Source organism: Harpia harpyja, chromosome 18 (genome assembly GCF_026419915.1).
Source record: "Harpia harpyja isolate bHarHar1 chromosome 18, bHarHar1 primary haplotype, whole genome shotgun sequence".
NCBI classification, from domain to species: Eukaryota; Metazoa; Chordata; class Aves; order Accipitriformes; family Accipitridae; genus Harpia; species Harpia harpyja.
In genome coordinates, this window is record NC_068957.1 from 24,668,871 (window position 1) to 24,684,232 (window position 15,362).

The window sequence follows — 15,362 nt, forward strand, 5'->3', positions numbered from 1 at the left end:
AGACAGCTTAATCTGACAAAAATTGAACTTCTTTCAAAACTGCATTATTAATTATTCTTTTCGCTTATTTTTTTTCTCTCTATCACCAGGCAACCGTTTTGCCTACTCTCAGAACAATTATTTACACATGAAACCTCTCCATACAATAAATTCAGCATGCCTGTATCTATTAAAACCAGGATGTATACTCTTGCAGTGAAATAAGGAAAAGCCAAAAGCTTTTATTATGTCTTTTTAAGCAAACATACATATTGTGTGAAGTTATTGAGTTAACATATGATGATGCATTTCCCAAAGACATGAAATATTGACAGATAACTCTAAGAAAATTAAATTTTCTATTTCCCAACTGGTCCCATGTCAACTGTTGGGGGAAAAAAATGCCAAATGTTGGCACATTCTGACTAAAGAAGCTGTTCTGTTCCCTCCTTAGTTGGCACATACGTTGTTACCTATCCATAATCTCCAAAGGGAGATCCATTGGGATTTTTATATTTCATGTTCACCTGTTGTATCTGATGGGACCATCCCAGTGTAAGGATTTGTCTACCTGTGTAGTTATGCCCCAGCAACTTTTCTTCATTAACACCATGTGTGAAACCACATATTCTGAAACAACTATTTCACACATGGTGTTAATCAGAAGTTAATGGGGGATAACTCCATGTGTAAACATCTCACTAGAAATGTGATTCAGATGTTGGGTCTCCTCCATTTGTAATAGCCTGGTCACTTATTTCATCCTGTGGTGCTGGTAGTGCAGTCTTTGTTAGAGGTGTCTCAGTCTTGAAAAGAGAATCCATTTTTATCTGGGTTTTTATATTGAAAGACTTCTGGAAGGATTCTGATGTAAAGTAATAGATGAAAGGGTCAAAGCAGCAGTTCATTGTTGCAATGCACAATGTGATTGGGTACATTGTCCTCGCAAACCTCTCCAAGGAGCAATTTGCTATTGCTTGGGACCGCACCAGAGCATACAAGAAGAGTATGGAATTGTAAGGCACAAAGCACACGACAAAAATGGCCACGTGCACAATGATCATTTTCAATACTTTCTCTTTGTTTGTCCCGATCTGAGACAAGGTGGCAGGTTTCCGGAGAGTCCTGAGAACTAAAGAAGAGCACGTAAGGTTGAGTAGCAAAGGAATTATGAATCCTACCACTTCAATAAATATAGTGATCTTAGACAGATAGGTTTTCCAGATACGTTTGGAAAAACCTTCAAAACAGGTTGTGCTGGTGTTGGAAATGTTGGTTGTGGAGAACAACGAAGCTGAAATTCCACCGCTGAGGACCAGTATCCAAACACCAGCACAGACTATGGCAGAATTTCTCCTGGTCCTAATGGTGCGAGATCGGAATGGATAGACGATAGCAAGGAAACGGTCAACACTAATGCAGGTGAGGAACAGCATGCTCCCATAGATGTTAGTGAGAAATGCTGTACCAGAAATCTTGCACAGGCTATCTCCAAAAGGCCAGTGCCTGTTGAAATTATAAAAAATTTTAAAAGGCAAAGTGAACACAAAAAGCAAATCTGAAACAGCCAGGTTTGTCATGAAAATGGCTGTTTCACTTCGCATTTTCATCCGAAAGCAGAAAACAAAGAGGGAGGCACAGTTAGTAATCAAACCAAGGATGAAGACCACGCTGTACACGGCTCCATACAAGTTATACTTAAAGGAATCATCTATCAAACAGGTATGATTGTTGCTGTGGTTTCCCATGCCAAGTTTGTGATGTGCTTCCAAAGAACTTCAAAGTCTACTTCAGTGACATCCATAAAATAAGGCAGTGATCTCTCCTCTTCCTGAAGAAACACATTCCAGGAAGGTTGCTTGACACCTTGCTACCACGTCTCCATCACGAATCCTTTCATCCTAAAGGAGAGAGAAATAGATGCCATCAGTCTTGCAACCTGCTATCACCTAAAGTGGCTGTGCAAGGGAACACATACTCTTTCCTTTCTAAATGAATGGATGTGCAAACAAGACCAGTAATTAGGTTTCAAGGTAGTCTTTAAAAATTTCACTATTATTGGGATTTTTCAAAGTTGAACACAGCAGTTACTGTACTCAGCCTTTCCTTTCCTTCCCCCATTGCTCCCTTGTCCTCCTATTGGAAGGAGAGGGATTGCTAATTCCAACTTTCCACTTGGAAAGGTTTTTCTTTAAAATTTGAGATGGAATTGGCCCAGTGTGTTTGGAAAGAAATTAAATCATGGACCCACGATATTGCCCAGGTATAGAATCAAACAGTCTGAAATGTTCACCTAAACTTGTAACAAGAGGAGAAAGAAGCTGAAAGTTTTAGTGTTTGCTTTTAACTGCGCAGGAATGAAAGTTCTATGGTTTTTCAACCTTTTTTGATGCAAAAGTACTAAAAAAACCCAAACCTATGTTAACAAAGTACTGCTTTGCCTTTTTTCTATTTGAAAATAGGAGCATCCTTAGACATGTTTTTCAAAGTGAAAAACTGAAATGTTGTATTTCAGAAATGTTTTTCAAAAATACTTTCCAAAGTTATGCTTGCCACTTTTGGACAATGGTGCTTTTTTTTTTTTTCCTTAAAAATTTCTGCAAAAATGGTATTACTTTCAAAAGGACTTTTTTTGCAAATGTAAAATGCTTTGCAGAAAGGACTCCCCTAAGTACCAACAGCTTCGTTTCATTTCTACTCTTTGTCAACGTTCAGAACCTGAAATTTCGGGAATCTCAAACTATGCTCTTGTAAGACTTTGTCTCAGTTCAGCAAGCTTTAGAGAATTGTAGAGTTGAAGCAAGCATTCTGTTTGTTGGAAATAAGTGCTTTCTGAACTGTCTTGATGTTCTCTTATTGCTCTTCTAAGTATTGTTTTTAAGGCCTGGGAGGATAAGCAGTTGGAAAGTCTCCCTCACTGGAGTGAGGAGGGTTTGTGAGTTGGAACATGGGCACTGCAGTCGGTACATCTTGGAAATGTGGAGCAAAGCTGGACAACGAAGAGAAAGACCTTTTGCCTTGTAAACTACAGCAAACCAAATACGAAACAAAGTTTGTAATCTTCTTGTAATCTAAGAAACATCTTGGTAGCTACAACTATGGAGTAATTTAGAGATGAAACCCTTGTGAAGAGTAGGATCCATTCCAGAAAGTGATCCTCTGACAGTGTAGTTTCAACAGCAAACATGTAAGTGACTCGTGTTAAAGGTTGAAATGGCAACATATAAACAAATAAACTGGGGAAGAAAGCATGGAATCAGGACAATTTGGGATGCAAACTGATAAAAATCAAATGTCTTCCATATGTTTTCCTACTGGAAAAGCTAACGCTGACAATTGTTCTTGCACGCAGGCTGTCAGTGAGTCAACTGGTAAAATGTCAAGTGTTGAGAAAGATGTAATAGCCACGGCTTTGCCAGATGGAAGTTGCAAGCTCTGCCCTCACCTGGGAGCGCCTGGACAACTGCAGGCTTTACAAAAACCAGCCCCGTGACCCAGAGAGCAGGCAGCACCTCACCTTTGCCCCTTACAGATTAGTTGGACGTAAAGCAAAAAAGCAGTAAGGGAGGATCCCCAGATCTCGCTTCTCAGAAATATGACTTTCAAATTACTTGAACCTTTTGACATCCAAAAAGATGACTTGGAACTATTAGGTCTCTCCTGTCAGGGAGGGTTCATGCTCTCTGCAGGCTGAGGCAGTGTCAGGACTGGGGCAGCGGTGCTTTGGGCTGGTTTGCTGTTCTGGCTGAGTTTGCTGTGCAAGCCTTGAACTACCGGAATTCCCTATGATATTCGTAGGCAGCTTTGGTACATGCTCTTCACCCAATTTAGTAAATTCTTCCTTTGTTTTAGTTGCGTTTTGAGTTACGCATTTGTGATGATATCCTGTATTAGCAAACATTCAAACCAGAAGTAGATATGCCCTTATCCGATTGCTGTGGCAATGACAGAGGAGACCGATCCCATGTTGGAGCTTTCCCTACAGTGCATGTAGGCAAGCGCTTCATTATGCAAAGTGTACAGGGCTTTGGGGACAGATAGGCAGAGTAGGGAATGGGCTGTGTAGGGGAGCAAAATGTTCCTTGCACCCCTTTGTACTTTTGCACTTATCTCAGGTTTTTTTTCCTACTAATTCATGGCTAAATGAACTTCATTGTGAAATGACCTAAAAAAGATACCAAACATTTAAACTTATGAAAAGGATAGTAGTAAAATCTCAAAGGTGCACTTCCTTTGAATAGGTGGTAATCTAAATAAGCGAAGGCCTCACCTACAAGTTGAAATGCCTTTAAGCAAGAACTTAGATTCAAAAGCATACATGAGCTCCAACAGGAATAGCTGTGCCTCTTAGCTTAACCCTCAGCCTAATGCATTAAATTCTTGGCTTGTAACTCCCTTTCAGCAAAGAAAGAGAGTGCATGTTATCTCCATCAGGAGCAATTTTTGTTTATACTGAAATGTAAACTCCATAAGTAGATCCTTTTCTTCTGCAGTGTGTAAAAACCAGGTGTGCCAGACTCTTCTAGTCCAGGCTTCATGTCTAACTGGGGAGGTCTGAGAGGGATTGGGTGTCCTTTGAAACCTTACAGAGCCATGTGCCTAGGAGGCTGATGGAAACTCCACTTTCCAATCTGTGCACACAGTCCAGGATTTTGGCTGTTCCTCAAAACACAGCCTGACACAGCAGGTTTGAAAGGCGGCTTTGAAATGCTTACCTTTACTACTGACCTACGTGGCCGTTGCCAGCAGCCTGACCCAGATACTCATTACACGGGAGAAAAGATGCTCGATCACTTGATTCTTTTTTCCCTGCTCTGCATCAGACAGCCACAAGGTCAAATACCAATTTTTCTGGTGTATAAGTCTATGGGAATTGCCTGCCAGCAATTGTTTAGCTAAGTTATGGTCTTTAAAATACAGGCCTGTGTTGTTTACCTATCTAACACTGAAGTGTTTAAACAAGCTGGCAAGTTGCTTTGAAACTCAGCCATGTGCTTTAAATTCTGCAGCATGAGTCTACAGATTTAGTTTTCTGAATATAAAATTCACTTTCCTTCCTTTTCACTAAGGATTAAAGCAGTAAGATGCTCTTCAATTATACCATGTTCACCACTGCTATTGCCTTGCTGGGAAAAAAACCCTAGCAATACATTTTAAAATGCTGAGTTAAGTGAATATAAAGAAAACCACTTTACTGTTCTGTATTTTAGGCAGGCCAAAACTTTAAATCCTGTATCTAAAATGGGGGGCAGTACATGAGGGCAGGAATGTACCTAGCTGTTATCAGAATTGGTGCCATAACAGAACATACAGCCTGTTTAATGTGGTAATATTAAGAATATTCTCTCTCGTAGCAGGGATGGTACAAGTAAACCTACAGTAGCTGTTGCTTACTCATTTAACCCTGTTATTCTCAGAGTTATGAAGTGGGGTTCAGCAGAGTAGCTGATGGGGTTTACTTCCATTTGCCTTTTATTGTAGAGATATCCCCTGTCCTCCGTGTACTGAAAATAAAGGAAAACTTCTACGTATTACTTCCTATGGTGCACAAGTATCCTGTTTACAATTCTTTTATTTCCTCCACCTGGCACCCCAAGAAATCTTCAAAACAGCCAGTTTGTAGCTTAATTCAGACCAACAATTTGTTAGTACAGAAAATTACTGCAGGTAAAAAACACACTTTAAAATCAGATTCTGTAATTCTATTAAGCCCATTCTTTCTGCTTCATAAACATCTCATTCCCCACAAGTCCATCAAACTGAGGTCAGAAAAAAAAGCATGAAGTTTGGGACTGACATTTTTGCATCTTCACATTTTCTTTTTCTCATGTGAGATGTAAGATGAATGTAACTTTATCAGTCCAAATATGTAGGACATCCTGTGTGTGTTCATTTAAATAACTAAACACCACAAAGCCTTTTCTTGTGAGGTCTGATACAGACCGAATGTGAAAACCTTTCAAATCTGAAGGATCTCTTTCTAGATTATCGCTATGTGTACTCAGGTTATCCCTAAATCTTGAGAGACAAAGGTTTCATAGGTACAGAAGCCAAAACCTGATGGATCAAAAGGTGGGAATACTGGGGTTGGGGGGGAGGTTCTCTGGGTTTTGTCCAGAAATGTCTCTAGGTTACGGCAGCACTTGTTGTGTTTTGGTATAGTCTCGGACCTTGACCTTGGAAATAAATAAGTATTTTCCTTGGGCACAGCATGCGCTTTATGCCTTCTCTTGACAAGAACTACATTCATTAGAGGGTTTTCACTTCCCTGTTACTCACCCAGTTGGTATAATGATCGTATGATGTGCAACTCACTTCTACGACTGAGCCCAGGGTTACAGCTTTACAACCACAAACTGTATAATTTCTTCAATTTCTTGGGTTTTATTTCCCTCCTTCATTATACTTTAATTATGCAGAAGGCTCAAAAAAGGTTTTGTTGGGTTGGGGGGGAGTTGTTTGGGGTTTTGGAAGATTTTTGCATAGATGATAATTCTGCATGAGGCTATAGGACTTGGATTCTTCCAGACTGGTAGGAGTACTATAGGTAAGGTGAGATACAGTGCAACTGTTTGAATATGGACTTAATAGATAAACAAGAAACTTTTTTCTACCTGAAAAAGTAATCATTTCTGACAATCATATGGCAGTGCTAATGAGCAATCGTAACACCACCAAACTATCATTTCTAAAGGCTTACAAATGTTCACTTGAAAACCACAAAATGTGAATTCAAAGAAAGCAAAGCAGCGATGGAAAACACAACAAAACCATCTCACCACTGAGTTCCCCGCTGCTTTGCCACTCTCGCAGTACCTCAGTGCCTGCAATGGGATCTCCACTTAATAATACTTTCTCTTTTCAATAAAGCTTCACTAGTTATTTTTGGTTGCAAAGAACTTTGCGAGCATTACCTGAAAGCAGTTCTAAGAACAAACCTCCAGTTTGGGGGAATCTGGTTGCTGACTTTTCCCTTTTTGAGGCTGACAGGGTAGTAACTGTGTTGCACAGCGATGCTGGCTCCATTTTCCCAGTGCCAGCAGTGTGGGCTTACGGAAAGCTGTACCAGCAACAGCAGGCGTTGCTGGACCCGGCTGCTGCTGCAGGGAAATGGCTGGGGATGGGAAATGGCTTGCGACATCAAGTTTGGGGTTGGTTTTTAAACCGACCAGCTTGCCGAGTTGCTGTGAGCTCTCCATCCTCCCCAGAGCTTCTTGCAGTTTCACAGTAACCTTTGCCTACGTTTCTTCCTTGGTGTGGTAGGAGCGGGAGAAAGGGTGGGATTAGACAGTGGGAAACGAAGCAGCTGCCTGTAAACAAAGCACTATTGACTATATGAAGCGATGGAAAGTAGAAATGCTTTAATCTCTCTCATTTACTAATCCTAAGTGATGAATTTGAGAACAGGAGGAAAGTAGACAGAAGTGTGACTTTGAAGTTCAGCAAAGGTTTCTGTAGCTTCAAAGAGCCATTCTTCCCTGCGTTTTATCAGAGTGAATGCCTAGCTGGTATGCTGGGCAAAGGGGGACATTTTCTGATGGTTAGCATAAAAGACAAGGCAGGAAGGCTTTTATTCATGGCTTTGACACTTATTGTGCAAGGGTCTTCCATACCACTGGTACTTTCATTCCCCAGTATTTGCTGTGGGTGTAATAACATCTCCTGCACCTGGTGGGAAGGTGAAATCCTGAATTACTCGGGATCGTTCCAGTCAGGTTTCACCGTCCGCTTTTCAAGTCCTCTTTGACAGAAGAAAAACAAAGCATGGGAGCCCATGAGGCATTTCTCTTCTCTCAGCCACCAAGAGTCATCCCAGGGACCCGCTGGGACTAGGTGAGAGCGCACCAGCCACTGCTTTCCTCCCTGCCTGGGGTGGCCTGCGCTCTCCGGGAACCTCGCAGACCCTCCAAGTTCAACAGCTACTTTCTGTTGCCTGGAAGACAGCGAACACAATTGCAGCAGGAACCCAATTTAATTCTTCTCCAAGATGGAACGGGGAAGTGGAAACTTGAGCCTATCGGACCTAATCCTAAAGGCGCTCTCCTTTTTTCTTTCCTTTTTTTTTTTTTTTTTTTTTAATTGGTCAGCGCTGCCGTTGTCTCCTAACTGTCCTCTGAGACTTACAAAGCATTTCCTGCTCATGGTGACTTCTCTGTGCTGTATCTGTTTTGTATTGAGCTAATTAAAATGTTTCCTTCTGAAGAGAATAGTGAACTGACTTACCCCATATTCAGACACTGATCCTCAGGGCATGACTCTCTTTTTGTTTTCACTGAGAATGTCTCTCTCCATTTACATCACCCCTTTAACCCTTGATGCGCTTTGGCCTTCCCCATCCACTACGGCCTTCAGAGGGTCTGGTCCGCAGACCAGAAATGACAAAATTCACCCCAAACTTCCCAGCAAAGTTTGCACTATTTTGTTCTTGTAAGAGGGACTTTTTTGCTTGCAAAGGAACCTCAATCTGATGATGGAGGACTGCAGGAATGCTGCTTTTTTTCACTCTCAGGTGTCTCACTAAGGGGAGATTGCTTTATAATAGCATTGCTAGATTCAATAGAAATCCCAATAAGAGAAGATTTAGATGCAAAGAAAAAACTGATGAACGGATGAAAAGCAGAGTTACACTGTTTGACCCAATATTTGAAGATTTACGGGTTATTTTCACTCAGAAGTAGAAGTTGGTGATGGAGGTAGCTATGTCTTTGATGTATCCCTGTTTATTTACAAAGCGTGGTTAAGAAAAAAAAAAAAATAAAAAATAAGAGAGTCCTGTTTCCCTGAACCACTGGGGAATCCAACAACAGGACTCAGTTTATTTGCTTATGGTTCCAAAATGCTTTCCAGTCAGCGTCCTGCCCAAAAAGCTTCCTTTCTTTGCTTTCTCTGACACAATTTCCAGTGGTTCCTTGGTGATTGCTTGGCTTTTTGGCTCCTTGTTGCCTTTCCTCAGCTCCTCGCGAGGCGCCTGCAGCCGCATGAAACCCTCCTTTCACCCGAGCCTTGTTTGACCGCTCTCACCCAGGACCGTGGCTCTGGGCTGGTTCCTCTGCAGTCCCTTTGCTGAAGCAGGAGAGCTGAACTTTCACCTCTGTTTATCCAAAAATTATAGGCCTTTTTTTTTTTTCCTTGCATACATTAGCACCAACAAGCTTCCATCCAGCTGCCAGCACCAAAGCACAAACACCTATTTCAGCTTTTGCAAGCTAAACTGGGTGCAAGCACGTATGGCTGGTTTCCTTGCAGGTGCTGAGCACAGTCCTTCAGCAGGGCAGAAGGCAATCTGTACTCTGCTCCGGTGCTCAGGACCTTAAAGGATCTGTGCCTTGTGTTTATTTACTGGAGGGAGTTGATAAAACAGGGCTTTGTTCTCTCAAATTGTTTTATTCTGGGGGGAAAGGGGAAGGTTTGAGAAGTCTCTTCTGACAGCAGTATGGACTGGGTGGGTATCGTCAGCCTTAGTTTCATTTGCTCCGGTGGTCTGGCCTCCGAGCGCTGGAGATACATGGTCCCCTCCCAGAGCTGCCGGGCTCCCTCTTCTCCTTGGTGTATGTTTCTCAGCAAGATATTTGGAGGCATGATTGGGGTTTTCATGTCATCTCCCTCACCCCCCCCTCTGGGGGAAAATCATTAAGGTCTTGAAAAATATTCAGTGGTGTATAATGAAAGGACGCGTGAGGAAGCACAGCACACAGCTATGCTGTTTTTCAGCAAGCGTTACAGAGGGTAAATTTGCACTAATGTGTTAAAATAAATAAGAAATCACTTTGCAATGCAAAAATATCAAATCTCAGCCAGTGACTGATGTTTCTGCAGTGAAGTTTCTTAGAAATCAGATTTCTAATAATGAGATGAGAGAAGGGGAATGACATTTTGGTATTCTATAAGGGATGCTGCTTTTATGGTCAATATCCATTTACCACGTAAAAGCAAATGCATGCTGGGGTGGAAGATGGTGTGTTATCTGTGGGTTCAAGAAATTAAAATGGGAATATTATTAGGTGAAAATAAGAGCTTCCGTTGTGGCTATCTATTTACAGGCATAATAGGTACTCAAAGTATTATGAGATCATGTTATGTACGGAGAAAGCAATCTGCTCTGTTGCTAGCACGCACCTTTGTCTCAGGGCTTAGGCACTGATGAATGTCCCTCAGTTTCACTTGCCAAGATAAAGAGACTTTCCTTTTTCTGCAAAACCAAACCAAACCATTACAAATAACGCAGAAAACTCTCCTTACAGCTGGGGTCAGCTAAGGCTAGTTTGGCTCTGGAGCGGTGTGGTTCTTTACCCCCTTTTATGGGACTGAACTGAGAAGAAGGTGCATTAGAGGAAGTCTTGCAGAGCCACTGTCTGTTCTCATGAATAAAGAGCTCCTCTTTTCAAGGGACAAATTTGCCTTTCACAAAAGGTGATGGCTCCCCTTCCCTGAGACTAAATCGGATCCTTATTTACGGAGGAGGAGCAACGTGTGAAGGAGCAGAGTGAGCCTCTGCACGCACACTTGACCTGGAAAGACCTATTGAGGCTGGATTTGTGCTCCAGGAGCCATCCTCACCCACCCCAGCCCGTAGACGGGATGGCTCACTGGCATCTCATTTGTGATCCTGGAGCCTGTGTGAGCCATCGGGCTGGGACCACCACATCATCTGTGTGCACCTGGCCAGCAACACTCAGGCATTGGTCAATAGAGCCCCGATACTCAAATATGCTTTTAAGCAGAATTAGGTGCAGCCTGCACAGATGAATCACAAACATTGGCATAAATATGTATGGCTGCAAGCGGCCATGCTGTAAGTGCCAATGCAGTACCACGATAACTGAGTCCCAAATTGTTTTGCCATGTACATCTCTCTCCAGGGAGCAATCTTCTCTCACCCCCTGTTCCAGGAGTAACATACCCTCCTACAGTGCACCCTTACCCCAGGATCTGGCCCAAGGTTTGGGTAAAATTGCCTTAACTCCTGCTCTTGTGCTCCAGCCATGAGGTCACAGGCTGGAGGAGGGCAACCATCTTACAGCTGAGAGTGCATCCTCTCTCTGGCACAAGCTGCAGTGCTCAGGCACGGTGAATGTTTCGATCACTGCTTCTCAGAAAACTGGGAGGCGACGGTTTTTCACGGGTTTTTTTCCCTCTCATTACAATACTCTGAATGAAAGTGAATGGGTAGTTGCGTTCAGGCATTAGTTCTGTTTGTCTGTCTGGTACAAGCTGAACTCCTAACTCCAGAATTTGAAAGACACTGATTTTTATCAATTGACCTAACCCCAGTTAAGGAGGAGTCTCATTTTTAGTCTCAAAGGATTAAAGTGAAATGCATGCTCAGCCTCCCCCTCCCTTCCTCCCTCCCATGTTTTTCAGGACTTTCTTTTACAATTCAGAGGCTTTGAAGCCCCTAAAGTTACCAAGGTTAGTTTCCTGCCTGTTTTATTTTTAGCTTTCAGAATGCTAGGAAGGGAAAGAAGATGGAAAAGTGCTACGAGGGGGGAATATCCTTATCACCAACCTGTGAACTTTGCACTTCCCATCCTCTGGGTTTTACTGTTCTGTTCATATAGGGGAGCAATACAAAAACACACAATTGTCTCCTCTCAAACAAAGATTAAGGGGTGCCATTAAAAACCCCAAACTTTTCTTGCAAATTCTTCTGCAGTGGGCTTATATTGTGTTAAATCCTATTTCTTCCAAACAGCTGCAACTTTAGATTAAGTATGTTGTTCATCATTCATTTTACTTCGGACACCAGGTTTTCTATCTTCTTTGAGCTGTATTTGACTTTTTCTCATGGAATTTTGCCACTGAGCTTAAAAGGAGTAGATTTTAGCCATGAATGAAAGCCAAAGTGATAAATAACATTTTTAAGTTTTGCAGTATAAAATATATAACTTACTTCCTAATTTGTAATACAGTTTGTAGGAACCAGATCTCACATTACATGAAGCTGAAAGCATGTATCATTGTAAACTGAAAGTCTAAGTTTATGCCACATTTACATACAATCCTTTCTTAAGCTTAAAGTGCCTTTATGACACTGACTTCAAGTACAAAAAAAGAAGCCCTAACCAAGGGATATTTTTTGCAAATCTGAAACAAACAACAGGGATAGAAAAGTCCTTAACTTGTCATCTGCAGTGACACAATGAAAATTACAATGTGAATTATATCAATTTCCACTGCAACAGTTTGGAGGAGTAGCTCACATAGTAATTACCTTCCAAAAACTTGGAGATCATCTTTCTCACTTTAAACAGAAACATTCGCCTCTCCCATCCCGACCATAGCATAGCTCAAGTATGAGGAATGAGATCTGGCTGTATAGAAAAAACATTGCTAATCTCCATTGAAATGTACAACTCGAGCCCATCCCCGGCTAGTTTTAACCCCCGGATTTGTCTGAGCCTTCAGAATTCGTAAAACACTACAATCCTTTTTTCAGAGCTGATATGAAATCTGGATGCTTTTCTGTTGAGTTCAAAAGCGAGGAAGCAGAAACTTACCACGGCAGAGCAGCCGGGGCTGAGATCATGCCCACGGCTCGGCAGATTTCAGCCCGATTCCTCCCTGACAGCCCACATTTATCCTTTTTGTGTGCGTGGAACGCAAGCCGAGTTAGTCCCACGCGGAAGATCTGCGTGCTCGACTTTCTAAAAGTTTACCCGTTCATCTTTAAAATCTAAAGCGACTGGTAGTTGTCTGCCTTCCTTTGTTCGGAGAGGAAAGAAAACTGCTGAACGCTGCAGCCATCATGTCTTGGGAAACGGGACACAAGAATGGGCCCAATGTCTGGGCAGGGTCTGTGGGCTGGGGGAACTCTTGGGGGTCTCGATAGGAAACGCTTTCCATTGGGTAGGGATGTATTATTAGTGCCTGAGCCCGCCCCACGCCCGGGTCTCTGCTGGGTCCCTCTCGCGGGGCTGTATTCCCTTCCAGAGCATTGCCCAGCCAAGGCAGCTCCCAGTTCAGAATTAGCAGCTTAAGGACAGCCCCACAATGGGTAACGCGGATTTCCTGAGCAATTAGCTGGCGGGGACAGCCTGCGAGAGCGTGCCCGCGCCTCCACGCCGGGGATGGTAATGAGCAGGGGAAAAGCTGCTTAAACCTCGGATTTTCCTTCGCACGGCTGTAATTGTTTTTCCTTCCAATTAAAAAAGCGAGGAGGAGAGGGGGGAGCGGGAAAGCGTTGGGTAAGACTAGGAAGCTGCAAAGCAAAGCTGGCCGTGAAAATAAAATGCCTTTCTAAACTGATTTAGAAAGGGGTTGGTTTTTAGGTTGGGGTCGGTTTGGGTTTTTTTAAATCTTCTCAGAGGAGCTGACTAGAACAGTCTGGACTCTTGTCCCCCAGCAGTTTGCTCTGAAAGCCCCGGGTTCCTGCTGGAAAACCTGTAGGCTTTCAAATGTTTAGGGACATAATTACAAATACTCCAGGGAAGCGCGGCTGCTTTTGCCTGTGTAGCTCACCCCGGGAGCTGCTGCTGCCTTTCAGTGAATCTGCCTTCCAGCAGAGCCACTAGCTAAAAGCTTTTTATTTTTATCTCTTACCTTTAATACCAGCCCTTCAGCTAGGGAAAGAGGATCTTCTGGCAGCAGGAGTAATGCAGCAGACGGCTTATTTGCCTCCGCCTGTTTATGCTGTGGAGCAGCTGGTGCCCTTTTCTTTCTTTTTCAGCCCTCTCCAGTTCCATAGGTTTGAAATCCTCAGTCTGCTTTTAAAGCCCAGCCTCCCACCTAAAGTGTCTCGCTCGCATTGTGTTTGTCTCTCCTTTTCCTCCACTCTTCTCGGCTGTTCCCACAGGCAGCCAAGGCCAGTAAACAATTCATTGTGAAGCTGGAACTAATGTTATTCCTTGGGCTGGTGGCTGATGCAGCGGTCTCTGACTTGCTTCTGCAGCACGCCCAGCTGCCACAGGCTTTTATCCAGTCGATGCAAATAACTTCCTGAATATCTCATGTAACAGCCTAACTCCAGTCTGCAAAACCTCATCCTCTGAGGGCTTACGGTTTAATAAAACATATAAAAACACGAGTGTGGATTTGGATGGCAAATGGTGAAGGTGCAGATGTTTCCTGCTCCTAATGGTCAGAGGTCCATTTTCCTTTTTTCAGCTGGTAAAGATGACAGCCAATCTGGGTAAATTGTGAAGGGATGGCCAAAGACATCGGCCACCACTGTCACTTGTGTACAGATGGGGGGGGGAGTATGCAGGCTGGGAGAAGGCTCAGGATGCAAAATCCACCAGTATCATCAGTAAACTGGCATACAGAAATCAGCTATGGCCCTTCATGGCTTGTGGGCATTTTCAGGCTGGCTGCTTTTCACACCCCGGGGCCCATTCTTATGCGAGTGTGAGTGTTCTCAGCAGGGACCGATTAAACAACACCTCTGCATTTGAAATCGCCCTTTTTACAGAAAGAAGTGTGGTTTGGATGGTTTGGAGCTGTGTGTACTGCTACAGATTAGAATGAGCTGCCTGAAACCCTTTGCAGATTAACATCTTGTGTCTCAGCCTTCAAAACTACCAGTCGCTGGGCAAACCCATTACAAAGGAGACTGATTACTCCTTGAAGCATGCAGCATAAATCTTAAAACAATATTTCTGTGCTTCTTACAGTATTTGGCCTGAACGTGGCAATCATGCCAACTTTGATGCTGCTGGAATTTAACCAGGCAGCTGTACCTATCTGGGATGTTTGCTTTCTCTCTAGAGTTATTGGTTTAATTAAACACTCCTAACGAAAGTCTTCAGCTGTTGTGAACTTCAAGGGTTCTCAGGAACTGCTCCTTATTTTGTTACCTTTAACCTAACAGGAGACCAGGGATGGTATTTTTGCCCTTTATGGAGTCCATCCTTCTAAACCATCGTAGTGGTTCCAACTTCATATCCATCCGTGGTTGCCATTGAATTCAAACGCATCTCTAGTGAGCAGGTTATTCAGTCACCTGTTACTCTGGGGTTTTTTCTTTAAAAAGGAGCATCTTTTTCTGCTAACTATAGCCAAAACTAGAAGCTGGAAAAGTGAGATCTCTAGGGTGACCCATGATGCTACTCTCCAGCCTCTAGAAATCACAAAAAAAATCCCAACATTTTCCCCTATGGTACATAAAAAGGTTTTGGTATTAACGAGAAAGAAAATGTCCCCAGAGCAATATATTTCTGCTCCCCTCTAAGGCACATTTCACAGAGCAGTACACATAGGCCTTTACCCTTCTCCACACCAGTTTAAATAGGCCAAATGCTGTGCTATCAATGTACTCTGTATATTTTTTTAAATAAATAAAGTACAAACATTTCCAACAAAGTACCCTTAACATAGGTTTATTTGCCAAACATGAAAAAAGGAGGTGGCTGCCTCTCTTCTTGGTTACAGTTACAGGCAAGTGTTTT

At 42.8% G+C, this 15,362-nt stretch overlaps 1 protein-coding gene across 4 annotated transcripts in view; it reads right to left on the reverse strand.

Annotated features, from left to right (window-relative positions):
• Positions 1-201: 201 nt before the first annotated feature.
• Positions 202-15,362, reverse strand: part of LPAR4 (lysophosphatidic acid receptor 4) — a 29,298-nt gene continuing 14,137 nt past the window's right edge. Inside the window, exons 1-2 of one of the 4 annotated variants that reach the window (XM_052813818.1) lie at positions 13,519-13,951; positions 202-1,880 (exon numbers count right to left, since the gene is read on the reverse strand). In XM_052813818.1, coding sequence (XP_052669778.1) covers positions 681-1,727 — 1,047 coding nt within the window. In that variant the 5' untranslated portion in view covers positions 1,728-1,880; positions 13,519-13,951 and the 3' untranslated portion in view covers positions 202-680. Of the gene's footprint in view, positions 1,881-5,357; positions 5,581-12,476; positions 13,092-13,518; positions 13,952-15,362 lie in introns of those variants that run through there. The other 3 variants (XM_052813819.1, XM_052813820.1, XM_052813822.1) reach the window with 3 other exon arrangements.